Source organism: Tenrec ecaudatus, chromosome 18 (assembly GCF_050624435.1).
Source record: "Tenrec ecaudatus isolate mTenEca1 chromosome 18, mTenEca1.hap1, whole genome shotgun sequence".
Taxonomy (NCBI): Eukaryota; Metazoa; Chordata; class Mammalia; order Afrosoricida; family Tenrecidae; genus Tenrec; species Tenrec ecaudatus.
The window spans coordinates 23312044-23339695 of record NC_134547.1 but is presented as its reverse complement, the minus strand read 5'-3'; the positions used below and the strand labels follow the sequence as shown (position 1 = coordinate 23339695).

The 27652-nt window shown below is 43.5% G+C and overlaps 1 protein-coding gene across 2 annotated transcripts; it reads left to right on the top strand.

Moving 5' to 3' along the window:
- The first annotated feature begins 753 nt into the window (after nt 1-753).
- Nucleotides 754-27647, top strand: PDCD2L (programmed cell death 2 like). 2 transcript variants are annotated; one of them, XM_075536827.1, is made up of 7 exons: nt 754-910; nt 997-1157; nt 1313-1376; nt 3582-3940; nt 5293-5400; nt 20916-21064; nt 27469-27647. In XM_075536827.1, exons 1-7 carry the CDS (start codon nt 803-805, stop codon nt 27597-27599), a joined length of 1080 nt encoding a protein of 359 aa, XP_075392942.1. In that variant the 5' UTR covers nt 754-802; the 3' UTR covers nt 27600-27647. The 2 variants fall into 2 exon arrangements, with proteins under 2 accessions (XP_075392942.1, XP_075392941.1); XM_075536826.1 differs by having other exon boundaries at nt 755-910; nt 5290-5400.
- The last annotated feature ends 5 nt before the right edge of the window (nt 27648-27652 follow it).

Below are 27652 nucleotides of genomic sequence, written 5' to 3'. Positions count from 1 at the left end.
CATGAGGAACTGTATGAAAGGGTCGAGGCATTCAGAAGGTTGAGAACCACTGCTCTAGTACTTTAATGCTTCCTCCCACCACCCACTATCATGCACCCAATTCTACCTTACAACTCTGACTAGACCAGAGCATGTACACCGGTACAGATAAGATAAACCCTTCAGGACCTATAAGGAGAATAGCGATACCAGGAGGGTAAGGGCAAGGTGTGGGAGAGAGGGGGAACCAATCACAATGATTGACATATACCCCCTCGCCCCCCAGAGGGAGGAACAGTGGATGATGTAAGTGAAGGGAGACAGTGGATGATGTAAGCTATGAAAATAATAATTTATCAAGGGTTCATGAGGGAGGGAGGGTGGGGAATGGAGGGAAAAATGAGCTGATATCAAAGGCTCAAGTAGAAAAAAAATGCTTTGAAAATGATGATGGAGTATGAGCCCCTAATAAAATAATTTAAAAAAATGATGGCAACGTATGTACAAATGTGCTTGACACAATGGATGGATGTATGGATTGTGATAATTGTTGCACAATCCCCCAATAAAATGATTTAATTAAAAAAAAAAAAAAACAGAGAGAAAGAAAAGGGAAACTCCCTGACCAGAACCCGAGCGCCTTAAAGTACAACCTAGCAGCTGTAAGTGCGGGAAGTGCGCATGCGCAGAGAGGGAGGGGCGGGGCCCAGCAGCTGCGGGGGAGTGCGCATGCGCAGGGAGGGAGGTTGGGTGGCGGGGGGCGGCGCGCGCGAACACCCCTCGGCTCCCGTAGTTCGCCTTTTCACGTGGCTCCCGTGCTGTCATGGCGTCTCTACGAACGCCCGTCTTGCTGGGGCTCCGGGACGCGCCTGTGCACGGCTGCCCCACGGGCCCGAGTGCCTGGAGCACCAGCAAGCTGGGCGGTGTCCCGGTGAGAGCGGGGCCGGGTGGGCGGGGCCGGGGCGGAGGAGGGGGGCGCAGGCCCGGCAGCAGGTCTGAGAGTGCCCCTGTCCCCAGGACGCGCTGCCGGCCGTAGCAGCTCCGCGGCCGGCGTGCGGCCACTGCGGGCAGCCGCTGGCCCTAGCGGTACAAGTGTATTGCCCGCTCGAAGGTTCGCCGTTCCATCGGCTGCTGCACGTGTTTTCCTGCGCTCGCCCCACCTGTGACCGCGGCGGCAGGTAGACCTGGCGCCCAGGAGGCGCGGCTCCCCTGAGAAGTTAGTTCCCTGTGGGGGGTTGTGAGCGGGCCGGGGTGCGTGGGGAGAGAGGGGTGGAGGGCCCCTCCTGCAGTGTGTGTGTGGGGGGCGCTCACAGCGACCTGTTGTTCCCCCAAGCTGGAAGGTGTTCCGCTCCCAGTGCCTGCAGCAGACCCAAGAGCGAGAGGCGCACGATGCACAGGTAAAGCGGTCGTGATGAGCTTTGCCGCAATTTCAGGATGTTTTCTGGGATACCGTTACATTTTTTTTTACGCCGTGATCTGTGAAGTACAGTAGAATTGAATTTTACTCCTCGCTGAGTCATCAAGTGCACTTTTAAAAAGGTTTTGTGAATTATTGTTTCTAATTTACACGGTAATGTTATTACTTGACCTGTTTTTCTCTTCTGACATAAAGTACTACATACTCGTATGTGGTTATATGATAAATAAACTTAGTGACATTGAAAAGTAAGGGAAGTTAGCAGCAGTTCACCCTTTGTTTTCAAGTAAATGCATATTTATCTTCAAATCCATTGCTGAAAAGTCGATTCCAAATAATTACGATCTGAGAGATCAGTGTGGGAAAGGCCCCTCAGGGTTTCTCAGACTATAAATAGTTTTAAAAAATCATTTTATTTTGGGGGCTCATCCAACTTTTAAAAAATCATTTTATTAGGGGTTCATACAACTCTTATCACAATCCCCATACATACATCCATTGTGGAAAGCACATTTGTACATTCATTGCCCTCATCATTCTCAAAACACTTGCTCTCCACTTAAGCCCCTGGCACCAGCTCCTCATTTTTCCCTCTCCCTCCCCATTCCCACTTCCCTCGTGAACCCTTGATAATTTATAAGTTATTATTTTGTCATACATTATACTGTCTGACGCCTCCACGCACCCACTTTTCCTTTGTCTATCCTCTAGGGAGGAGGCCACATGTAGATCCCTGTCATAGGTTTCCCCCTTTCCACCCCACCCTCAAGACTATAAATTTTTACAGGAGCAGAAAGCCTCAAGGTAGCAATACCAAGAATAAAGAGATGAAGATGGTCTTTAGGTATGAATTTCAAAAAAGTTTTTGGGAAAATCCCATTATCTGAAAACTTCTTATATTTGTCAGGATTCGATTGTAGGTAATATAAAAATACTTTGCCTCTCTCAAAAGCTGGGCGAGATGTACTATAAAGAGTTTATATTTTTTCACCAACTTATTGGAGGACCTGACTCCAGGTGTGACCTTCAGAACGGGCTAGTCAAGTTGTGGTGTGGTGAACTGCAAGCTTCCCTTGCAGGACAGTTTGCGCTAGCTGTACTTACAAACTGTCCTGTGATTCTTGGCCTCTCTCCCCATTTCACTGTATCCTAAGTCTAAGTCTCTCTTGTGGACTCATTGAAGCCTGAGTGACACGTTGGGCTGGTAACCACAAGTTTGGCAGTTCATCACCAGCTGTTTTCATGGGACCATAAAAAACGATTATCTCAGAAAACTGAAAGGAGTGGTTCCGCCCTGCTCTATTGGCTCGCTAGGAGTAGGCATCCACTCAAGGACAGTGAGTTTGTTGTTTTTTGTGGGTGGTGGGGAGTAGACCCGTTTGGCATGCTCCTGATCATATCTCTAACTGGCTATGAAAGTGTCACGGAAAAAAAAAGAATGTAAGGGAAACGTACCGTAAATACTCGTGTATAAGCCAAGTTTTGCAGCACAAAAAATGTGCTAAAAAAACTGGGGTTCGGCTTATACACGGGTCAGTGGCACCCCAGCGAGGTATAACATCTCCTGGGTGATTGCCGTTCCTCCACTGTTTATTCAAAGCCCCGCTGACACTGCAGGGCTTTGAATGTTTGTTTGTTCACATCTAACCAATCAGAGCCGTCCTATGACGTGGACGGCTCCAATTCACAGAAACACCTGTAGTGATTCACTTAGCCGGCAGCTGAACTAGTAAGGATGTGTCGTCTGTGGCTGCGTTCCGTCTCTCCCCTCTGGTCTCTGTGTTAATTCACATTCTGGATTTCCCACCCTAGGCTTATACTCAAGTCAATCATTTTTTCTGGTTTCCCAGGTAAAAATTAGGTACCTCGGCTTATACTCGGATCGGCTTATATTCAAGTACATATGATAGTTCTTTCCTTCTAGTCTGCATTCTATAACAAGTACAGCAGGAATTTGGAGTAGATGGTTGAAAAAAAAATCTGTCGCCTTGCTCTGGAAAATAAGACACTTGTTTAAGTCATTTGTGGCATGTTTTTGAAGAGATGGGATGGGGTCCAGGAAGGTGTGCCATACACTGGCATGAAGGCTCACTTAGGAAAGGTGAAGGGATGGGTGGCTGAAGTCCAGGGAATAAATGACATGATTCAAGTGTTCTTAGACTCCACTCATTGGATTTTCTCGCAGAAACAGGAAAGCAGCCTGGGAACCAAGGACTGGTGCGAAGGTGCAGATGACTGGGGAAGCGACAGTGAGGAGGCTCCTCCACAGGTCACGTTGGATTTTGGAAGTAATTCTGACAGTGCCTCACAACATGCAGACTGGTCAGGCCAGCTACACAAACTCAGCCTGCAGGATGCTGTCCATCCCGCACCTCCCAAGGAAGAGCCGCCCTTGCCTGTGCTTCCACTGTTTCTGCCCCACTACATCTGCGTCGTGGACGAGGATGACTACAGGGACTTTGCCAATCTGGACCATGCCCATAGCCTTCTGAGGGAGTATCAACAGAGAGAGGGAGTTACCATGGGACAGTTGCTTTCCCAAAGGTGAGAACACACTACTGAGGTTGCAAGGTGACTAGGGCAGAACAAGATTTGTCATCAATTATCATGTCACCTTTTTTGAAACTAGAAAAACCACTTGCACACTTGGATTTTTCTTATAGCACTGTTTTTGTAAGCTGTGTTCAACATGCAACAATTTCTGCAGCGTCTTTCCCGAGCAGGAAACAAAATTTCACAACCCCATGCTGTTCTCTTAAATCAGCCACCACAAAAAAACCCCGAGGTTCCAGTGAAACTTTTATGAAAAAATTCACCGTGACCAGAGAGAACTTTCCCAGTTGACACCACTGCGTGCACTAAGAGCTAGTTGTTGTAGTTGCTCTATACTCACCTAGCGGGGGGGAAAATGCGTACTACAAAAGCTTCCTAGGAGCTTTTCCCTCATTTGGGGGTGCGCATTAGTCCGGGTGGACTAGAGAAACAAATTCTTAGACACATATATAAGAAAGAGTAATTATATATTAAGAAAACATCCCTGATGTATGTTTATGTGTGCATTGTGATAAGAGTTGTATGTGCCCCTAATGTAAAAAAAGAAACGAGAAAAAAAAAAAGAAAATGATTAGGGCAAGGAATGTACAGATGTGCTTTATACAATTGATGTATGTATATGTATGGATTGTGATAAGAGTTGTATGAGCCCCTAATAAAATGTTTTTTAAAAAAAAAAGAAAGAAAACATCCCAGCCCAGTCCAGATCAAATCCACAAGTCCAATATTTGCCAGTATGTCCAATACCAATAGACTCACACAGCCATTAGTAATGTGGAATGCAGGAAGATCATAGGCTAAGTGGGTGGAAAATCTTGTGAATCCAATGATGGCAGAAGCATCTTAGCATGGGCGTGGGTCTCCACAATGGCTCCTCCAGCTCCAAGGCTTTGCTGCCATCAATATAGTTACATGTGGCTTATCAACAGGAAGACGAAGCAGAGTCTAGGTCTGCCCTCCAGTGAGCTGTTTATAACGCCTCCCAATGAGGTCATCAAGCTGCGACCTAATTGACAGGCTAAACTCCACCCCTTCACTCTTAATAGTCTCGAATTGACACCAGAGTGTGTCAGCACCACAGGGGGTAATCCCTCATATAATGGGGAGAGAAACGTTTGGCATAATGACTTTTTAAATTATAAACAATGACTGAGTTGAAAAATGGCCGGGAGCAGCCGTGGGAGAGGAGTAGGGTAGGAGACTGCTGTTTTCTCTTCTAAGCTTTTGGTATGATGTTTGAATTAGATGCATGCATTTCTCTGATAATTTTAAAAATTTGTGTACTTTTATAATACTGTAATTCTTTGGACTAAGACACTCAGAGGTTTTGTTTCTCTTAGCAGTTCTAGTGATTGTGATGAAAAGTATGAGAAAACTGTAATTAAAAGCGGAGATAAGATGTTTTACAAGTTCATGAAGAGAATTGCAGCTTGTCCGGAACAAATTCTGAGGTAACGGAGGCACCTTTTCTTCTTGAGTTTAAAAGTAATAAGTCTTAACATGGAGAAATGAGGAACATGCTATGAGAAAAGAATTATCTGCATTATTTCCACGAAGCCATTGCTAAGACTTGCACACCAGCTTCACATATTTTTATGTATTCATGTGTATGTGTGTTGTATGTAGGTGTACATATTTTTGAAGAACATAATTGAGGCAGCAGACTGTAATTTTTCTGTTTTTCACTAAGTAGTCATTGCATTTCTTATATTTAAATTTTGAATAGATAATAAATTCCTATAAAAAGGTAAAATGCATACACATCCATATGTATATGTTTTATGTCTGGAAGTGAAGGTGATGTTTCCAGTTTGAAAATAAGTGATACTTCTCTATATGGTCCTTTTCTTTATGTATGTGTATGTATATATTTTCCCTTTTGAACCATAATAATTACGTAATCTGTGAACTTCTCTTTTGAGGATGTCTTTGCTTGGTTTGAGTAACAAGGTAATATTGGCTATATAGAACAGGTTAGGAGGTATTTCTTCCTCTTGTATGGTTTAGAAAAGTTTAAGTAGAATTGGTGTCAAGTCTTACCCAAATGTTAGGTAAAATTCCCCATGGAAGTCATCTAAAACTTTTGCTGCTGTTGGCAGTTTTTTTTTTCTTTTAAAAATCATTTTACTAGGGGCTTGTACAGCTCTTATCACAATCCATCCATCCATCCATTGTGTCAAGTTATTTGTTGCCATCATCATTCTCAAAACATTTTCATTCTTCATGAGCTTTAAGTATCAGCTCCTCATTTTCCCCCTCCCTCCCCCCTCCCTCCCAAACTCTTGATAATTTATAAATTATTATTTTTTTCATGTCTTACACCGTCCGATGTCTCCCTTCACCCATTTTTCTGTTGTTCGTCCCCCAGGGAGGGGGTCATATGATCCTTATGATCGGTTCCCCCTTTCTACTCCCCCTTCCCTCATCCCTCCCTGTATCACCACTCTCACCACTGGTCCTGAGGGGTTTATCTGTCCTGGATTCCCTGTAATTGTTGCAGTTTTTAAATGACATTTTCAATCTTTTTTGTTTACTAGTCAGTTTTTCTGCATCTGTTTGGGTTATTTGGATAGGTGGTGTAAGGATTTTGTTCATTTCATCTAGCTTTTCAAATTTGTTCCAGTACAGGCACTACAGTTTTAAAAATAGTATTCTGTTACTCTTTTGGTTTCCATTGGTTCTGTTGTAATTTTCCAATTTTATTTAGTATTGTTTTTACTATATGTTTATGCAAAATGTACGTGTTAGGCTTTTTAAAAATTTTTGTTAACCATGCCTTTCCTAGGGGCCTGGGTGGAATAGTGGTTTATGTGTTGGACTTTTAACCCCAAACTCAGCAATTCAAAATCACCACTTGCTCCTTGGGAGAAAGATGAGGCTTTTTGCTTCCATGAAGATGTATGGCCTTGGAAACCCACAGGGGGGTATTATGAATTGGAATGGACTTGATGGCAATGAGTTTGGGTTTTGCATCTATGTTTACATGTAAGTGGGTTAAATGCTTCATTCAAGAGATGAGGTAATACTAGAATGGGTGAGATATATGCATACATGCCTACCTGTGTAATCACACCCCCTTTTTTTTGTTATTACTGTTGTGAAGTATTAAGTCATTTACTGAAGTCTTACCTTTTTCTTGTGTATTTCATAATGCTTTCATTTTATCAGGGTCCAGTTGGGAAGACTTTACCCATATATTTTTTTATTTTTAAATTTTTAGTTGTCTCATTGGGGGCTCATACAACTCTTAGCACAATCCATACAGACATCAATTAATTGTAAAGCACATTTGTACATTCATTGCCCTTATCATTCTCAAAACATTTGCTCTCCACTTAAGCCCCTGACATCAGCTCCTCATTTTTCCCCTTCCTCCCCGCTCCCACTTCTTCATGAACCCTTGATAATTTATAAATTATTGTTTTGTCATATCTTTCCCTGTCCGACGTCTCCCTTCACCCCCTTTTCTGTTGTTCGTCCCGCAGGGAGGAGGTCACATGTAGATCCTTGTAATTGGTTCCCCCACCGACATTTGGTATTAACCGGTCCACCTTCACCCACACTCTCACTCCCAGCCCTCTGGGGAAATACCTCTTTAGAAAGTGAGTCTAATTGCTTCTCCTTTTGGCTCAGATCAAGTGTAGAAAGTAAGTCTACCTCCCTTCCCTGTCCTTCGCTGGTAATCACCATAGAACATTACTTTTTTGGGTGTATTTATAAATTATAAAGTATTCTTGACTTGTTATAAAGTAGGCCTTGTTATAAATGATTGACTTCCTTCACTCAGCCTTTGTCCTCCATGTTCACCTACATTTCACGGTCCTCATTGTCGAAGGGTCACTTGGGTAGGTAAATGTTTCCCTTCGGTATTTACATATGTTGGTCCATTGTCTTCCGTCCTCTAGGGTTTCTGCAGAGCACTCTGCGCTCATTGCCAAGGTGAGCCATTCATCTTTGACAGGATGCTTTTCTCTTGCTGCTTTCAGAATTATTTCTTTGTTTTTGGTATTTTAAGAGTTTCATTATTGTGTGTCATGGAGTGGACCTATGTGTATTCTTTCTCTTTGAGCTGTGTGCTTCTTGTGTGGGAAGGCTTGGTTCCTATTGAGGTCTGGGAAATTTTTCTAGGATTTATCCCTTGGAATTTTTTCCCGTGACTTTATTAGTATGTTAACTCCGGAATCCTCAAAATTCTGATGTTGGATTTCTTAATTGAATCTAAGATTTCCATTTGACTCTCTTGTCAGGGTGACCCAGCCCCTAACACATCATTACAGGCCCGGTAGACACAATTGTAAAACAATAACAAGTAAAGATTATAGTAAAGTCATAGAGAGCACGAGAGACAGAAGAGAGATTGAAATAATGGAGTAAAAAAAAAAAAAAGAAATAATGGAGTCAGACACATTTCATGGTAGCATGCTCACCTCAGCCTCACTTGGTGGTCCACGTGGAGAGAGAGAGATCTTTATTGCTAACCAGGGCTTTTATATTCTCTGCGGACATGCAAACCCCCTAATTACAGATGAGGACACAGGATACGTCACAGGAAAGGGTTGTGCTATAGGTAATACAGTAATGGGAGGGGGACAATCTAGGAATAGACACGCAATAGGAAGAGGAGGGATTGGGGGTATACTTGTGACAAGATGGGCTGATCCTAGATTCAGGATGGCAGCCTAACTTTGGATGTCACTGAGCAGGTTTGACCTGTTCTCCGGCTCTCCATAGAAACCATTATCAGTAGGGTGTGAACCCACCCTTCAGGGACCAAACCAATGATTGCAAGCCTTGAGGGAGAAGTAGCCCATTGTCCTTAACAGCAGGGAGTGGGCCTACCTGTGTGGTGGGCCCAGACAGTAGTCTGGCAACTGACTGCCTTCAGGGAGGTAACTTGACAATCATTTACCATGAGCTGCAAGCAGTGTCCTAAGTCTAACATATATTTGAGGGAGACGACTTGGGAGAAACCTTTCTGTTTCCCACAACTTTCTTCATTTTTCTTTGCTCTTGTCTCAACGTTTCTCAGGAGACTTACTAGTTCATGTTTTCCGTCTTTATCTGCTCCATTCTTTTGTTGAATGTTTTCGCATTTTTTAGTTCCTTTATTTCCTTCATTGTCAATATTTCTCTCTGTATTTTAAGTTATTTTTAATATTTCTCTTTTTTATCTCATTGTTTCCTGGTCTCCGTTCATTTATTTACTGTGATACTATTCTAGAAGAGTTTTATTTGTTTCCATTAACCTGCTTTCCACGGGAGTAATTTTGCTTTTTCATGTTTTCCTTCTGGTTGGGCCATCTTTTATTGTGGTTTCTTATTTGTTTGTTTTGGTGTTTTTTGGCATTGTTGAATGTGGAACATTTGAAAGCGTATTATAACAATCTGGCATTCGCAGAGTTGTCTGGATTTCTTCTTTAATCATTTTATTGGGGGCTCTTACAACTCTTATCACAATCCATTGTGTGAAGCACATTTGTACATTTGTTGCCATCATTATTTTCAAGACATTTTCTTTTTTTAACATTTTCTTTCTATTTGAGCCCTCGGTATCAGCTCATTTTTCCTCTTTCCCCACCCTCCCTACCTTATGAAACCTTGATAATTTATAATTTTTTTTCATGTGTTATACCCACTGCTGTCTCCCTTCATCCATTTTTCTGTTGTCCATCCCCCTAGGAGGGGGTTATATGTGATTGGTTCCTCCTTCCCTCCTCCCCCCACTTTCTCCTTACCCTCCTGACATCACTACTCTCTCCTTATTGGTCCTGAGGGGTTTATCTGTCTTGGATTCCCTGTGTTTTGAACTCTTATCTGTACCAGTGTACTTGCTCTGGCCTAGCCAGATTTGTAAGGCAGAATTGGGGTCATGATAGTGGGTGGGCGGAAGCATTAAGAAACTAGAGGAAAATTGTATGTTTCATAGGTGCTATACTGCACCCTGAGTGGCTCATCTCTTCCTTGTCTACAGATGGGCTTTGGGTCTCCACTCCGCACACCCCCTCATTCACATTGATATAATTTTTTGTTCTAGATCTTTGATGCATGTTACCTGATCCAATCGACACGTCATAATGACACAGGCTGGTGTGTTTCCATGGGGGCTTTGTTTCGATTTGTCTGGATTTAAGGATCCTTTTTCTTAGATCTCCCTCTACTATTTTCTCCTATGCTCCACTAGAGGGCCATCTGGCCCTCTGGTTCTTCCACCCTTAATTCAGCCAGTAGGTGTCCTGTAGGATTTATCGGGATGTAATTCATCTCCATTGATTTTTTTTTGGTATTTGGGACAGTTGTAAGTTTCTGGGTTTTTCTGCCAGGTGGTGGTCTTATGTGGATTTTGCTGTTGCTTTTTCTAGGTGAATGTACTGCTGGCGCTGGACGCTCACTTCCCTTTGTAGGACTAGGACACTGCTTTCCCTTCTTGACTCACGGTGCACGCGGTGGGGCAGTTGTACCCGGCTTTCTCAAGGCAAGAGTGGGGAGTGAGTTTTGCTTTCCTTCATGCTGAGCCCTGAGCAGGCTTGCCTGTGGTGCTAGTCGTAGGTATGGAGCCAGTGGGTTTCCCCTGTTGCCCTGGCTCTTCCTGTGTCTCTGGATCTTAGTGCCAGTCTGCCGCAGGTTTTGCAGGTCTTAGCAAGATTCAGGATTGCAGGAGCCCTGATGGCGCGGAGCAGGTTATGTGTTGGGCTGCTAACTCCAAGATCAGTGGTTCAAAACCACCAGGTGCCCTGTGGGAGAAAGACGAGGCTTTCTACTCCTGTTGACAATCTCAGAAACTCACAGGGAAGTTCTATCCTGTCTGATAGGGTTGCTGTTGATTTATTGGCAGTGAATTTTAGGTTTTGTTTTTGAGCAAGATTCAAAAGCACTCACTCAGAGTGTCTTGGTTCACCTCTGCCTTTTCCCAAGTGTGTGACTTAGGAGTTCTCAGAGCCAGTATATAGCACCTTAATCAAAATACACTTTCCTTAGATTAGTTCCCATCCCTTATTTTTGTTCCAGTGTCGCTGCTCCCTGGCCTAAGATGACTATAGGGAGCTAAGTTCTTTGCATGCCAATGACCAGAAGTTTCCACCTTCTCTGTGGACCCCGCTCTCCTCTCACCTGTATTGGGACTCACCTCATCTGCCTGTGGGCCTCTGAGGTCTCAGTCTATGCCTGTTGTTATTGGTGGCTCAGTGGGAAAGTTGCACAGGGATAGAGTAAGTGTAGACTCCACCATCTTGTTCCACCTCTGTGCTACTTCAACCAATCTGAACAGTAAAAGTAAACCCAGAACAACACATTTTAAAAGATTTTGGGGAGGGCAGGGTAGAGAGGGGGAAAAAAAGAGCTGATACCAAGGGCTCAAGTAGAAAGAATTTGTTTTGGAAATGTTGATGGCAACTTATTTACAACATATTAATTATAAGTGTGCTTAATACTATTGAATAATGGATTGTTATAAGATTTGTAAAAACTCATCAATAAAATGATTTAAAAAATAAATAAATAAAAGATATTTTTCCATCCCTTTCATTAGCATTGAGATTAGGAAAGTGTCTTAGTAGCATAAAACTCAAAATCCACTATCAGTAAATATCTAATTCAGTTCTCAGCGATTTACATGTATTTATTTACTTATTAAATTTATATGTGATGTATCAAACTGTGTGTAATTTAGTATAGATTTTAAACTTTTTTATCTCTCCTCTTCCATAGCCGTCGAGTGGATTCCAACTCACAGCACGCCTATAGGACAGAGTAGAACTGCCCCATAGGGTTTCTGAGGCCTTCAGTCTCTACTGGAGCAGAAAACCTCAATGTTCTGCCCCAGAACGGACTCGTGGAACAAAAAATCTTATAGTGAATGAGGTGGGAGTGCGGAGTAGAGACCCAAAGCCCATTTGTAGGCCACTGGACATCCCCTTACTGAAGGGCCTCAGGGAGGAGACGAGCCGGTCAGGGTGCAATGTAGCAACGATGAAACATACAACTTTCCTCTAGTTCCTAAATGATTCCTCCTTACAAATCTAAATGATTCTACCTTACAAATCTGGCTAGACCAGAGGATGGAGACTGGTACAGATAGCAACTGGAAACACAAGGAATCCAGGGCCGATGATCCCTTCAGGACCAGGGGTGTGAGTGGCGATACTGGGAACGTAGAGGGAGGGTGTGTTGGATGGGAATCGATTACAAGAATCTACATGTGACCTCCTCCCTGGGGGACGGACAACAAAAGTGGGTGAAGGGGGACGTCGGACAGGGCAAGATATGACAAAATAATAATTTATAAATTATCAAGGGTTCGTGAGGGAGGTGGGAATGGGGAGGGAGGGGAAAAAAGCTGATGCCAGGGGCTTGGGTGGAGTGCAAATGTTTTGACAATGATGAGTGCAATGAATGTACAGATGTGCTTGACACGATGGATGTATGTATGGATTGATACGAGTTGTATGAGCCCCTAATTAAAAGATTAAAAAAAAAAGCACAGGCTGGTGGAGTTGGATTGCTGACCTTGCGGTGAGCAGCCTGACAAGTAGCCACTAGACTAGCAGGGTTCCTTTTTTGCTTCCTTCAAGTGTACTTAATTGGCCTACAAAGTTCTCAGGATTTTGATTACCGTTGGCATGTATCTGAAGTCGGCAGCCGAGTCCGTTAGGGCAGTGCAAAGGAGGAAGGTCTTCCATGAACTGGATCGACACACTGGACCCAATGTGTAATGGACTCAAGGGTAACGGCAATGGAGAGGCTGGTGCAGGACCAGGCAGTGCGCAGGACTGCTGTGGGTCGGTGCCAACTGGACGATACCTAACAGCAGAAGTAACTCCCTCTCCGCAGCTTCAAGAAGCTGCAGGAGTGTGGCGCCCGCGCCCTGGGCTAGCCCTGCTTGGGTGCCGCGTGTAGCCATGTGAACTAAAGATCTGCTGGCCGTGTGCAAAAAATCCCCAACAAATAATAACGTATAGAAGAAGGGAGCCCTGGTAGTGTAGTGGTTGTGCTTTGGGTAACGAACGGCAAGGCGAGCAGTTCAAAATCACCAGCCACTCCTTGGGTGAAAGACTGGGCTTTCTGCTCTTGTAAAGAGCTAGGTTCTCAGAAACTCAGAGGGGCAATAATTCTACCCTGTCCTGTAGGGTTGCAGTCAGACGGAATCAACCCACTGGCAGAGAGTTTGGTTTAGGGAAGCTAGCCTAGCAGCTCTGTTTCTTATGACGTGGAGCAGGGCTGAGGAATGTCCAGTGAGTAGCCTGATAAGGGCTGCAAAATTATCCATATCAGCGACAACATATGACTTACGGAAGAGAAATAGCTCTAGACTTCCCTTCCAGTGAAGCTCACTGCTGTGGAGTTGATGCTGCTCACAGGGACTCTGTAGCACAGAGGCGAAGTGCCCTCTGGGACTTTCCCAGACACCTTTACATGGCTAGAAAGTCCTGTCTTTCTTCCATAGAGTGGCTGCAGTTTTGAACCGCTGACCTCGTGGATTGCACCCCAATGCAAACCACTATGCCACCAGGGTGCCCTGCTATCCCATTAGCGATGAGTTAATTAGATGTTTTATTAGTAGGGACCTCAGATAAACTTAAATGTTCATATGGCCCTTGGCAAAACTAGTTCCCCACCCTGGCGAGGGATGTGGTTGAACGGGCTGTTTAGCAGAAACCATGAGTGCAACGAGGGGGTGATGGAGAAATCGGAGGTGCCCTCGTAGGAGCCGAAACTGCGTGCTTATGGATTGGGATTGAAGCAGTGATGGTTTCTTAGCCTGGCTCCAGTAGAGAAGGCAAACCCCCCTCTAGTGAGGACACGCATACATGAGAAAGTATTGCTCTCACAGTGAAGCCTTTCTCATTGCTTACCGCCAGCGACCCGGTGGGTTTCCGAAACTAACTGTTGACAGGACTAGAAAACCAAATCTTTGTCCAGAAGCATGGTTTTACATTGCCAGTCATGTGGATGCAGCCCAGCGCATAACCCACCCCACCCCCCACCCCCTCGCCAGGCCAGGGCTCCATTGAAACATTTATTAAACAAAAATAACCAAATTGTGAAGCTTTAGTCTCTTGACAATCTAGCCTCAGAGACTTCTTAACCCTCCCCCTACAAATTCTTTGCGTTTTGATTTATACCACATCAAAACAGCATTTTTTACATCCTTAAGGGACTCATAGATTGTGTTTCTTTTAAATGTTCTTTGAATCATGGGAACAAAAAGAAGTTTGAAATAGCAAATCAAGGCTCTAGGGTGGATGGGGTATGGTTTCCCAAAGAAATTCTCTTAGGACAGGCCCTGTTTCTCTCAAAGAATGAGTAAGTTAGGTGCAGATTTTTCTGGGCACAACTTTCATAATTTTTTTTCTAACAAATTCACTTTTTATTTTATTTTATAAAATTCTTCATATTAATTCTATCAAGGTGTGACCCGTTGGGAGTTCCAAAAGAACAGTGACCATGGCCTTCTGAGCTGGCTCTCTGCCTTGAATTTAACTGCTAATCAGATCCCTCAGCGTCCACTACTTTCTTTTTAAATCATTTATTGGGACTTGTACAGTTATCACAATCCATCCATCCATCCGTTGTGGTAAGCACATCTGTACATCTTTTGCCATCATCATTCTCAAAACATTTGCCTTCTACTTGAGCCCCTTATATCAAGTATTCATTTCCCCCTCCCCCTCCCTGGTGAACCCTCCATAATTCATAAATTATTATCATTTTGTCATATCTTACACTGACGTCTCTCTTCACCCACTTTTCTGTTGTCCGTCCCCCAGGGAGGAGGCTATATGTGGATCCTTGAAATCGGTTCCCACTGCTTTTTTTTAAGGCACCCTGATAATACTAAGACACGTGTTATTATTGAGAGAGAACTTGTCTGCTACCATCCACTGATCACAGACACATGTCTAACCACCTTTTATTTAAATAAGCCATTAGGGACCGGAACGCTAAAGCAATACTTGTGATGTGTGTGTGTGTACACACAGATTTGATCTTCAGCCCAGCAGCTCATACATACGTTGTGACGTTGGTTGCGACCCTACAATGTAACTGCACTCTTCCCACTTCCTTCCTGTTTTGCTGTCTCTATTAATCCTTCCGTCCTTCCTATCCCTACGGCCTCGCGAGCTTTCTCTCTGGGTAAATGCTGGCCTTTTGATTGGTACGCTTACTATGGAGGGCCTATATCCCCACTCTCCACTCCTACAGTAGGAGTCACATTAATAGGCATGTCTCTGCTTTGACAGTTGAGCCACTGGATTAAGTTCTGTTTCAGGCTTGCGATTCTACCTGTCTCTATCAGACCAGTAAGCTTGGTATTTTATGATTTTGAATTTCATTCCTTTTTTTCTCCCACTCTGTTCAGGAATGCCCTTTGTGATCCCTTTCAGAGTCATCAAGTGGTAGGTAGCTGGTCTCAGGATCGTGAGGCTGGCTCTTTGAACTAATTGTTTTCTTCTTTTAAAAAAAATCATTTTATTGGGGGTTTGTACAATGCTTATCATAATAATTGTTTTTTTAAATTTTATTAGGGGCTCATACAACTCTTATCACAATTCATACATATACATACATCTATTGTGTAAAGCACATCTGTACATTCTTTGCCCTCATCATTTTCAGAGCATTTGCTCTCCACTTAAGCCCTTTGCATCAGGTCCTCCTTTTTTTTCCCTCCTTCCCCCATCCCCCAATAATTGTTTTCTTAAGTCTTAATTTTTTTCACTTTTCTTTGCTCCATAGAACAAGAGACCAACAATTGTATCTTAGTTGGCTGCTCACAAGTAGCATATAAAATATTACCTTGTGGACTGTGTTCTGGTCCTTTGCCGACAAGTCTGGTTACTAGTTCCTTCAAAGTGGGTTATGTCTAAGAAAGTTTCATGACTTTGCCCACATATGCTCTAATATTTTCATGGTTATACGTGTAATACATGTAAACATGTGTGTAGACATGTCTTCTGGGTAAATATAAGGAAAACCATAATTGATGCATGTGAGTTATAATGCTGGCAAAGAATATTGAACATACTGTGAATTGCCAAAAGAACAAACAGCTTTGTTTTGGAAGAAGTACAACCAGAATGCTTCTTTGAAGCAAGGCTGGCAAGACGCTTGTCTCACATGCTTTGGACATGTCATCAGGAGCTAGCAGTTCCTGACAGGACATCCTGTTTATCAGTAAAGTAGTATGTTAATGAAAAAGAGAAAACTCACGGAGATGGATTGCTACAGTGGCTGCAACAATGGGCCCAAGCATAACAACCATTGGGAAGACAGTGCAGGATCGGGCAGTGTTTTGTTGAGCAGAGAGTTGGTAAGAGGTAGTCTCAGGGAGGAGATGAGCCAGTCAGGGTGCGATGTGGCAATGACGAAACATACAACTTTCCTCTAGTTCTTAAATGCTTCCTCTCCCCTCCTCCCGCCACTATCATGATCCCAATTCTACCTTACAAGTCTGGCTAGACCAGAGGATGAACATTGGTACAGATAGGAACTGGAACCACAGGGAATCCAGGGTGGATGGTCTCTTCAGGACCAGTTGTTTGAGTGGCGATAATGGGAGGGTGGAGGGAGGGTTAGTTGGAAAGGGGGAACTGATTACAAGGATCTACATGTAGCCTCCTCCCTGGGGGACAGACAACAGAAAAGATATGACAAAATAATAATTTGTAAATTATCAAGGGTTCATGAGGGAAGGAGCAGGGAGAGAGATGAAAAAATGAGGTGATGCCAGAGGCTTGGGTTGAGAGCGGATGTTTTAAGAATGATGAGGGCAATGAATGTACAGATGTGCTTTACACAGTGGATGTATGTACGGATTGTGATAAGAGTTGTATGAGCCCTTAATAAAACAATTTTTTTTTAAAGTCAGAACCTGCTCAATGGCACCTGACAACAATAACAACAGCAACAACAAACATAGCTTCATATGTACTGAGAACAACAGCAAACATTGTGTGACTTGCTTTATTTTGAACTGTTTAAATCTGTTTAAATGTTTGAACAAGTGGATGCAGCAACGAAGGTGCTCACTTGTCGATGCCAAGAAATTGGGAGAGCCTGGCCAACCAACTGCCCAAAGAAAGGGAGTCCAACGAAGGGCAGACACTATCCAGCAAGGTCTTCTGTAGCACACACATGCAGTTTTGTTGAAGTCCTTTAAAAATGACTGGTGCAGCATATTGCCATGGGACTGCCGGAGATTCCAGCCAGGCTTGGAAGAGAGCATGGGACAAGGACTTATTGCTGGCATCAGAGGGATCTTGGCGAAAAGCAGAAAGTCGTTGGCTTGTGTGTATATTATGGATAACGGCCATTGTCTAGGGGTTCCCCTAGTCTCTCGCTATCAGGACAGCAAGCCTTGCCTTTTTAGTTTGCTTTTGAATTTTCTTCCACATTTTCCTCCTCCTTTGCCTAGGACTTTTATTTTTTATTTCTTTTTAACCATCCATGGCATTTAATTTTGGAAATTTCTATGTATTACATAGGTAATCAGCTTCCACCCCCTCTCACCCTTCCCCCTCCGACACGACAGGACGACTGCAAACACCAACAAAACCACAACATATAAACATGCTTCTCTCGTTTCACTAAAGGCGCAGGCAAGGGGTCTGGGGTGGGGCAACAAGACAATGAAACACGATGGGCCGTCACTCTCCTCCGAGAGCCCTGCTTTTTGAGGAGAATGTCTTTCCTTGTGCTCATCACAGGTTGCTAGTCTTTCCTGGGGCAGCAGGGAAAGGGCCAGTTTCTGGTTCCTTTTAATAAATTCCTTTCTCGATTATTACACATTCTAATTCCCCACTTGACACCTTTTTAGAAGCTTGATTGTTGGATGCATTTTCCATTTGGCAGAAATCCAGCGTGGCTTTGCGTGGGCTGCCTAAGTGTCAGAGACAGCGGTGCTGATGCTGGTTTGGAGGGAGCTATGTATCTATACATACAGAGCGGGATGGCATTCACTCCCAGGAAGAACAAATGTCAGAGACGGAACTAGGCTGTGCGCAGTGAAGAAGGCTGACAGACAGACACTACTTGGTTTGGAATTCTGTGGCTGTCAGCCACCGCGGGCTGCAGCGCAGGCCAGCATACCAATCTCCCAAGAGGAGGTTTGGTGAGACACTTGGGCCGACAAGAGGCTCTGCTGCATTGTGTTCCCGTTGTGTCAGAACAGACACACCTAAGGAGAGCAGAGTGGACAGGGAGTAACGGAGGGTGTTTCTGGGACTGCCCCGAGAGAGCGAGTGGACAGTACATTTCCTCCTCCAATTCAGCCTAGGCTCTGGGTTCTCTGGCTGACAGTTACATGTCAGTCTAGGTCACGTTCCCTGGCGGCTGGTTCCCCGGGCCAGCTCAGACGACCCAAGAGGCAGGTGGCAGGTCTACCCAGAAGGGTATGCCTTGATGATCTTCCTGTCGTCCACAGGGAGATCCTGAGAGTTTGTCTCCACCATCCCCACTCCATTTACCATTCCTATGCCCAGGCACGCCCGGCCGAAAATGGTGTGCTTGCCGTCGAGCCACTGGGTGGGAGCCAGGGTCACAAAGAACTAGCTGCCATTGGTGTCTGGCCCCGCATTGGCCATGGCGAGGATCCTGTGAATTTCAAGTCTGGATGAAGTTCATCTTCAAATCGCTTGCCGTAGATAGAGGCACCACCTCGACCGTGTGTCCGGCCGCCTGGACGCACGTACCCCCGGTGCGGGCTGGGCCCCAAACTGTCACTAGTTTCTCGCCTAGGACTTTTAATGTCACTTCCAGACAATTGGTAGGGGTAACCGGATACCGTGTAGTTCTTCATTGGCTGAGACGTTGAGTCAAGCATTGACTTGAAGGCTTTGGCTATCTTGCTATGCTGCTAGCTCTTTGGTCCCCTGTGAAATCTTTTTTTTTTTTAAAGATTTTATTGGCGGCTCTTATAATCCATACATCAATTGTATCAAGCATATTTGTACATACGTTGTCATCATTTCTTTTTTTAACCACATTTGTACATTTATTGCCCTCATTATTTTCCAAATAATTTCTTTCTACTTGAGCCCTTGGTGTCAGCTCCTCATTTTCCCTTCCCTCCCTCCCCAGTCCCCTCCCTCCTGAGCCCTTGATAATTTATAAAGTATTATTATTTTGTCATGTCTTGCACTGTCCTATGTCTCCCTTCACCCACTTTTCTGTTATCCGTCCCACAGGGAGGGGGTTATATGTAGATCTTTATCATTGATTTCCCCCTTTCTACCCCACCCTTCCTCCACCCTTCCGGTATCCCCACTCTCACCACTGGTCCTTAGGGGTTCATCTGTCCTGGATTCCCTGTGTTTCCAGTTCCTATCTGTACCAGTGTCCATCCTCTGGTCTAGCCGGATTTGTAAGGTAGAATTGGGATCATGATAGTGGAGGAGAGGAAGTATTTAAGAACTATCGGAAAGGTGTATGTTTCATCATTGCTACACTGCACCCTGACTGGCTCGTCTCCTCCCCATGACCCTTCTGTAAGGGGATGTGCAGTTGCCTACAGATGGGCTTTGGGTCCCCACTCTGCACTCCCCTCATTCACAATGATACGATTTTTTGTTTTTTTGATTCCTGATACTTGATCACTTTGATACCTTGTGATCACACAGGCTGGTGTTGCCTCTTCCATGCGTGTTTTGTTGCTTCTGAGCTAGATGACCTCTTGTGTACCTTAAAGCCTTTAAGAACCCAGATGCTATATCTTTTGATAGCTGAGCACCATCAGCTTTCTTCACCACATCTGTTATGTCTTCAGTGATTGTGTTGCCAAGGTGCTCACCAGGGAATGCCAAGAACAAAGTGTTCTTGCGTTAAGGAAGTTCTTTAGTAGAGGTCCAATGTCCTTAATACTAAGCCTATAAATATATACACATAGATATATTTCCCTATCAGCATATATAAATATATTTACATATATACATGCCTATATTTAGACCTGTATAAATGCCCTTTGCCTCCTAGTTCTTTCTGCCTCCTAGTTCTTTCTGCTATTTCCTTTTACTTTCCTCTTGTTCCACTGTCATGCTCAGCCTTCATTTGGGTTTCAGTAATTCCTTTCGGTTACATTGCACTTGATCATGCCCTACCAGGCTTCTTACACCCTCCTCGCCACTGATTTTGGATCATTTGTTGTTCCCTTGTCCCTGGGATTATTAACGTCACTTCCTTTCCCCCCTCCTCTCCTCTCCCATGTCCCCCCAACCACCCCTTGTTTTCTCCTCCAGATTGTTCATCCAGCTTATCTAGATAAACCTGTAGAGATAATATTATGTACAAAAGAAGACAGAGGAAAACAAAGCAACAAAAGAAAACAAAACAACAAAAATGACCCCCCCCAAAAAAAACCCTGTAAATAGTTCAAGGTCTATTTGTTGACCTTTAGGAGTGTTTCCGGTGGAGTCTGATGGAATGCCATGCCCTGGCCCCACAGTCTATTTTTGGTATTCCTTGGGGACTTCATTGCTCTGCTTCCCTTGCTGTTCTGTTGCACGCCGTTAGTGTTTTGCCGTGGTGTGGTGGGGTCAGATCGGGCGCAATTCCTGTGCTGTGTCTCCATTGTTGTCCATTGTAGGGCCAGTGTAGGTCAGTGAGGGATGTCTTGTCTCATTGTAGGGCCGGCCATGTGGTCTTCTCTGTGGATTGACTGCTCTGAGCAGGGATATCGTCCTCAGAGCTTGGTGGGCCAGCATGTGCTCCACTCTCTTCCTCCCCCTTCATTTGCTCCCGTGTGCGCTGATCAGACATGTCCCTCCTCTGGAGCTGTCCCTGACCGCTTCAGTGCTGTCCTCTGAAGTCAATTCTCAGGGGAGAGGGCCCTGATGAAATCTTTATTACTCTCTCATTTTGTTTGTTTGTGGCACTCTCCAAGGAAGAAGGACATTTTGCAAAGCGTGTCCTTAGGTGAGTGGAATATGACTAGTATGTGACTCTGATTCAGAGGGCCTTTGTTTCCTTGTTCCAGGTACACCTGGAACGGAGAGCCCCTCTTTCTGTCCTGCCCTACTCCAGAGACCCGCGTGCTTCCAGGGTGCAGCCACTGTGGAGGCCCACGGATATTCGAGTTTCAGCTAATGCCGGCCCTGGCCAGCACACTCAAAAGTGCCGAGCTAGGTAAATAAGCCCTTAATGCATTTGCGTTTGGGGATTTCTGGCAGTATTTTGAAATTCTTTTTAAATGGAGGGGTGTGTTATGTTCATTTTATTTATAAACGATGCCAAACGTATTAGAGAAAATGATAATCTTTAATCTAACACAAACACTGTGACTACTTTGATTTCAGGCCAAGTGTCTTTATCTCCATAACATTTCTCCCCCATGACATTTTTATAAAGAGTTTTTTAAGTAGCTTTTAAAATAATTATAATTATTGTGTTTGTCATATTTATTTTTTAAAATTTCTAAGCAAAGGGAAAAATCTTTGTAATAGAGCAATGCCTGTTTGTGATGCAACATTCAAACAGTCCAGGCACCTGTGGGGTAAGAAAGAAACCAGTTAAAAACCAGCTGCCCTGGGCCCATTCTGACTCATGGAGACCCTGTGTCTCCTAGGAGCTGAGCTCCGGAGTTTGCGATTGCTCATTTTCAGCAGATTGTTAGACCTTCCCAGGTGCACTTGATTAGCCTCTAGCAATGGGCTTTTCTGTTAGCAACCCACTGCTTTAATTGCACCCTCACTCACGCACCCCAGTAAGAAGTAAGGACCCACTGCCATCACTAGATTCCAATTTATAGTGGCCTGTAGGCCAGAGTAGAACTGCTCTGTCGGGCTTTTGAGGTTGTAAATCTTTATCTTGTCTGCTTGTTCTTTTTTTTTTTTTTTTGAGGGGGTAGGGTTTGTGGAGTATTTAATTATCTTACAAATTATTTAATTTTTTGCTCCACCTTAACCAGTCTTGGTTTCCTTTAAAATACATTTTTGTTTGTGTTTTGTGATTTGAAGATTTTTCCTCCAGATTGCTGAAATGTTTCATAGTTGTTGAATAATTTTCCTATTTTTGTTTAAAATACGCTGTAGGATTTTATTTTATCTTCACTCTGAACAGTGTGTGTTTTGTGGGCTCCTTTGTTAAGGTGCCCCGGTGGTGGGACAGTCACTTGTGGGGCTGCTAGTCACAAAGTTAGCCTCTCCTCAGGAGAAAGATGAAGCTTTCTTTTTTTATTTTATTTTCAAGCTTTCAACGCCTATAAAGAGTTAACCGTTTTGGTAATACATGAGCCAGTGCTAACTGTCCTATAGGGTTGAGTCAGAATCGACTCAGTGGCAGTGAGTGGACTTAATTTTTTATAGAAATTGTGTAGTCATTGCAGGGAGATCACTTCCAGAAATACTTACTGGTGACAAGTGTTTTTATTTCACATCCTCTTTCCATCACATTACAAACATAAATAATATAGAATACGGATTTTTTTCCTCCTTTCTTTTTTTTTTGGCAAAACCAAGCAACAATATAAAACAAAAACAACAACAAACCAATGACAAAAAAATAACCCAAAACAAAACACAACAAGAAAGAAAAGCTTGTAGTTAGTTCAAGGATCATTTGTTGACCTTTAGGAGTGTTTTCCAGTCCAGTCTGTTGGGGTACCATGCCCTGGCCCCAAAATCCACCTTCAGCTTTCCCTGGGGACCTCGCCGCTCCATTCCCTTGCTGTTCTGTTACACCCCCTTAGTGTTTTGCCTCGGTGTGGCGGGATCAGATCAGGTTCAGTTCCCACACTGTGTCTCCGGTGTTGTCCCCTGTAGGGTTATGGGTCAGTGAGGGGCGTCTTGTCTCATTGTGGGGCCGGCCATGTGGTCCTCTCTGTGGACTGGCTGCTCTAATTGAGTCATCGTCCTCAAGGCCTGGTGGGCCAGGATGTGCTCCACTCCCTCCTCCTCCCCCTTCATCAGCACCCGTGTGCTCTGATCAGATATGTCCCTCTCCCAGAGCTGCAGATTCAATGCCATCGTTTGAAATAAATTCTTCTGGGGGGAGGGGCAGGTGTCCACTTAGTAGTTGGGATTGGGGCCGAGCCCCCCCAGACCTCTCCACTGGTTCCCTATTCCACAGCATGTTGCATTCACATCTTGGGCCACTGGGTTGAAGTCTGGTCCCTCTTTCCCTGTGGAGATATAAACAATACCCTCCCCTTGGGTGGGCTAATTTATTTCCTTTCCCAAACTCCTTTTTAATTGTCTGCCATGTGTATCCCTGTATTTGATCTGGTCCCTGCCATTTTACCTGGTCCTCACCCCAGGAACGTCTGTATAAAGTAACTTTTTCCCTATGCCCCTTTTCCTTTTTTTTTTTTTTCAAAAAAAAGCTTACCTCAGCAGACTCATGTTATACTTGTCCTTTTGTGCTTGACTTACTTCACTTAGCATGATTTCCTCCAGTTCTTCCCATGCAGTGATGTGCTTATACATTCATCACTGCTTTTTAGCAATGTGTAGTACTCCATTGTATGTACGTACCACAGTTTTTTAATCCAGTCGTCAGTTAATGGAAATTTGGGTTGATTTCAACTCATTGCAATTGTGAGCTGTGCCGTAATGAACGGGTTTCGTCCCCGCCCCGAGGCAGCGGTGGCAAGCTGTGGCTGTGCCACGAAAAAGCCCCTGCGCAGACCTCCAGGACTGGAGGGGGGGGACAGAGAGCAGAGATGGAAACAAAAGCAGCAAAGTAGCTGAACCCCCACTCCTGCCCATGGAGCTGCCAGGGTCCTGTCCCTGCCCTGAGGCGGGCGGGGCAAACTGCCGCTGTGTTGAGACCAAGCCGCCCTACAGGCTCCAAATGGTCCCGGCTCCAGCAGAGACAGTGGTGGGGCCAAGGTCAAGTTCTAGCCGGCCTCCACTGTGGTAAGCCAAAAGCCCCAGCCCCTCAAAACCCCGTGAGTCTGTGCCTACTTTATGATGCTCCTCCTGCCTTCCAGCCACGTTGAATTTCCCTCTAAGCAACTCTCCTGGCTTAATTCTCTTTTCCTCCTTTCTTTAATGCATTTTCCATTCTCGTTAAATAGACTACTCCAATGTGAACTCCAGTTTATCTAACAGCTTCCAGTTATACATTTTCCTTTATTATAAAAAATGCTTGGATTAGCATACCTCTTCTGTATTTTTGGTGTATTACCTCACCATAGATTCTTGGAAAGTGAACATATTTTTGGTTATACTCTGAAGACTAAAAGTCCAAGTCTGTTTCTGCTGAGTCAGTTCCTTCTGGCTCGTAGCCCTGGGCATCCCTTGCTCCTTTGGTTATTAGCCTCTCTTCACATGGCATTTGTCTTCTCCTGAGCATGTCCGTTCCTATTTTATTTTTTTAATAATTCAGAAGTAATTAGGTACACAATCCACCCAACTCTGTTTTATATGACATTATGAGCTTTTTAAAAAGTCTCTTTGGCACAAAATAGCAAATTCCTTATAAAGTACTATGTTCTTTTACAGTCAAATAGTATGCCTTGTATAAACACAGAATCCATATTCTAAGATATATATGCATGTTTTTATTGATAACAAGGGATCCGTGGTTACTCATTGGGCTGCTGCTCTTCAACAGAGCTTTCTACTCCCTGTCCTACAAGGTGGCTATGAGTCAGCGTTGACCTAATGCACTGAGTTTTGAGCATTGATAGCACTTTTATGAAATACTAAGATCTTAGTAACATTCATTTTTAAAAGTAAAATACAAGGGAGCTTCAAAAACTCAGGGAAAATGACTTCTATGAAATTTAAAAGCTCTCTTGGGCAAACAACTTTTAAAATTTATATGATACTGAAAGACTTATAATAAAACACTATTTGAAAACCAACTCATTGTCCTTTCTATTCCATACTTCCACCCCATCCATTATTTTCATCCAAGACAGATTGACAACTCCTTGGTTCTTGAGTGCTTTACCTCAGGAAACATTCTATGGACGAGGAGGACTTTTCTCTCTTACAGCCATTCCCTCCAATTTTCCTTCATTCCTGCCCTCTTCTCTGCCATCCTCCCATTAATACTGTTTTAAAATCCTCAGTTAATCAATACTTAGTTTTTAAATTTTTTTTTGGCTAAAGTGTATACTTCTAAATGGCAGATGGGTGTAACTGGTATAAACTGATTATAAATACCGTATATACTCGAGTATAAGCTGACCCCGAATATCAGCCAACGCACCTAATTTTGTAACACAAAAACTGCATTAAAAATGTGCTGGAAAAACTTGGCTTATACTAAGTATATATGGTAATGATTTTTTGTAGGTGACAATTTTATTTTAAATTATTTTCAAAAAGATCATAAAAGGATTAATATTATATCTCACTCAGGGCTATCAACTTGATGCCATCTCATAGTGACCATATAAGACAGGGTAGAGCTGCCCCTGTGAGTTTCCGTGACTGTATCTCTGTACGGGAGTAGAAAGCCTCCTTTCTCCTACAGAGCAGCTGGTGGTTTCAAACTGCTGACCTTGATTCAGTTGCTAATGGGTAACTACTATGTCACCAGAGCCCTTAAATCGTGTATTGCTTTATATAAAAAGAAAAGGCGAATGTATTCTTGATTTCCAGGGACCAAGGGAGGTAGAAAGGGGACATTAACGGTGATGAGGGGAGAAAACATAACTGGTGTTATATAGACAATTACTATTATTGTCCAGTTGTAGATCTGTAAAAAGTTGAATTGGTAAAGGTTGTATGATATAAGTACAACAAGAAAAATATATATACCTATTGGTTTATGTACAACCAAATATATATACCTATTGGTTTATGTACAACCAAATACCTCATTGTCCACCTCATCTTGTTGATTCCTGCTTCCTGTGTTCTGACTGCAGTCGGAGTTCATGGTAGTGTCCACTGATACATTTCTATAAACTCTTAGGATTCTTTTTTTTTTTCCACCTGAATCCATCCTTTGAGGTATTGAGGTCTATTGTGTGGCATATTTTAGATAGCCGTGGCTGTTGGAATAAAGACAACTTATTGAGACCTTTGTTTATTATGAGAGTATATTTTTCCCTGCAACTTCTGATTAGATTTGCAGTCATTGCACCCTTGCTAAAGAGATTGTTGGGTGCGATGATTGACTTAGTGATGGCCGTTCTAGCTGCACTTCTCTGTTCTGCCATGTAAATCCTAGCCTCTGTGCCCGTGATCATGGCCCCATTCGGGAATGATTGTTGATTATGCTGATGAGGCAGGATTAGAACAAGGTGTGTCTTGAGTCACCACTTTATTCTAGAGCAGAGGTTGGCAAACGTTTGAGATGAAAGCACCAATCTTGTCCCTCACAACAATTTAAAAGCTATTCAAGAACCATACACTTATTACTTATTTTTACATACATTTATTTATACCCCCCAAAAGGAAATTGCCATTATCTGAATAATACCCTTTAAAATTGTTCAGTTTTACTTCAGTGCCTTAAAATGCTGCTGACCCCTGTTCTAGAGTGCATGACTCAAGTCACCACCTTTAGCTTCCTTGGGGGAGTGGTCTGCATCCAATATACAGTAATCCTCTGGCAAAGTTCTCTCTCTTGCGTTGGGCCCTGCATCTGACTCGGTCTGACCTCTGGGTGTTGGCACTTGAGCCAGCAGCCTATTGACTGGTTTCCACCGCCTCAGAAGCAGGGACCTGTCATCTGGCATGGCAGTTTGGGTTTGTTAGCCCCTGTGCCTATGTGGCACAGTCATTATAAGTTGGGCTGTAATTTGAAAGGTCAGCAGTTTGAAACCACTAGCCATTCCATGTGAGAAAGGCAGGGCTTTTTATTCCCGTAAAGAGTTGCAGTCTTGGGAACTCACAGGGGCAGTTCTACTCTATCCTACAGGATCACTATGAGTCAGCATTTTTGTTTTTGAGTTCATGGCCATGTCGATCAGGAGAGGCCTGTCCAAATGGATGTTTGACCCCCAGATTTGAAGCTTGCCAATCTCTACAACTGCACGAACCATTTCCCTTATGATTCATGAGTTCTGTGAGGCTTACAAGGAAGTACAGAATGCAAAGACAGGAGGGAAGAGGAGTAGTTGATATTAAGAGATGATGGAGTGGTACAGCAGACTGGTAAAGCTGTATAGTTGGGACATCTTTAACTTCCATCTCTTCATCCGCTTTGTTCTGGCCCCTTTAAAAGAAATTATGCTGACCAAAACCTAGTAACACTGCTTTTGTTTTTACCTCATTTGTTTTCCAGCTCGTAAAGTGAAGTCATTATCCTGATATCTATCATCTTCTCCTCCCCGTCCATTGTCTTAATCATCCCCTCTTTGCAATGTGCATTTATGTTGTGCCACTGTGTTTTCTCAACATTTTATGCATATTAGCTTATTTGATACCCCTCACAACGGTCTTCTGATCATAATATTATCAATATCACCAAATGTTAAAGTAACTTGCTTAATGTGGAAGAGCTGGAATTTCAATGTTGTTAGCAATCTTGCTTTAGATTATCTGTGTATTATCTACTAAGCAAACTTCAAAATTTTCAGTGTGTCTCATAACTCTTTACTGGCATCCTCACTGTGTTGTATTTTTCAGGTCTTTCTGTGGAATTTGGGACAATTCTAATTTACACATGTGAGAAGAGTTGCTGGCCTCCAAATCACCAGACCCCTATGGAAGAATTGTGTATCATACAAGCGGACCCAGATGAATTATTGTTTAAGTAGAGCATTTTCTTTTATTTGTGTAAATTAAAACAAATTCATGTGATCAAATTTGG

Excerpts from the sequence above, each read along its gene's own strand:
- PDCD2L (XM_075536826.1), top strand. The coding sequence starts at position 803 with ATGGCGTCTCTACGAACGCCCGTCTTGCTGGGGCTCCGGGACGCGCCT. Across the intron at positions 1,377-3,581 it reads GAGAGGCGCACGATGCACAG|AAACAGGAAAGCAGCCTGGG; the intron begins GTAAAGCGGTCG and ends ATTTTCTCGCAG. Across the intron at positions 5,401-20,915 it reads TGTCCGGAACAAATTCTGAG|GTACACCTGGAACGGAGAGC; the intron begins GTAACGGAGGCA and ends TCCTTGTTCCAG.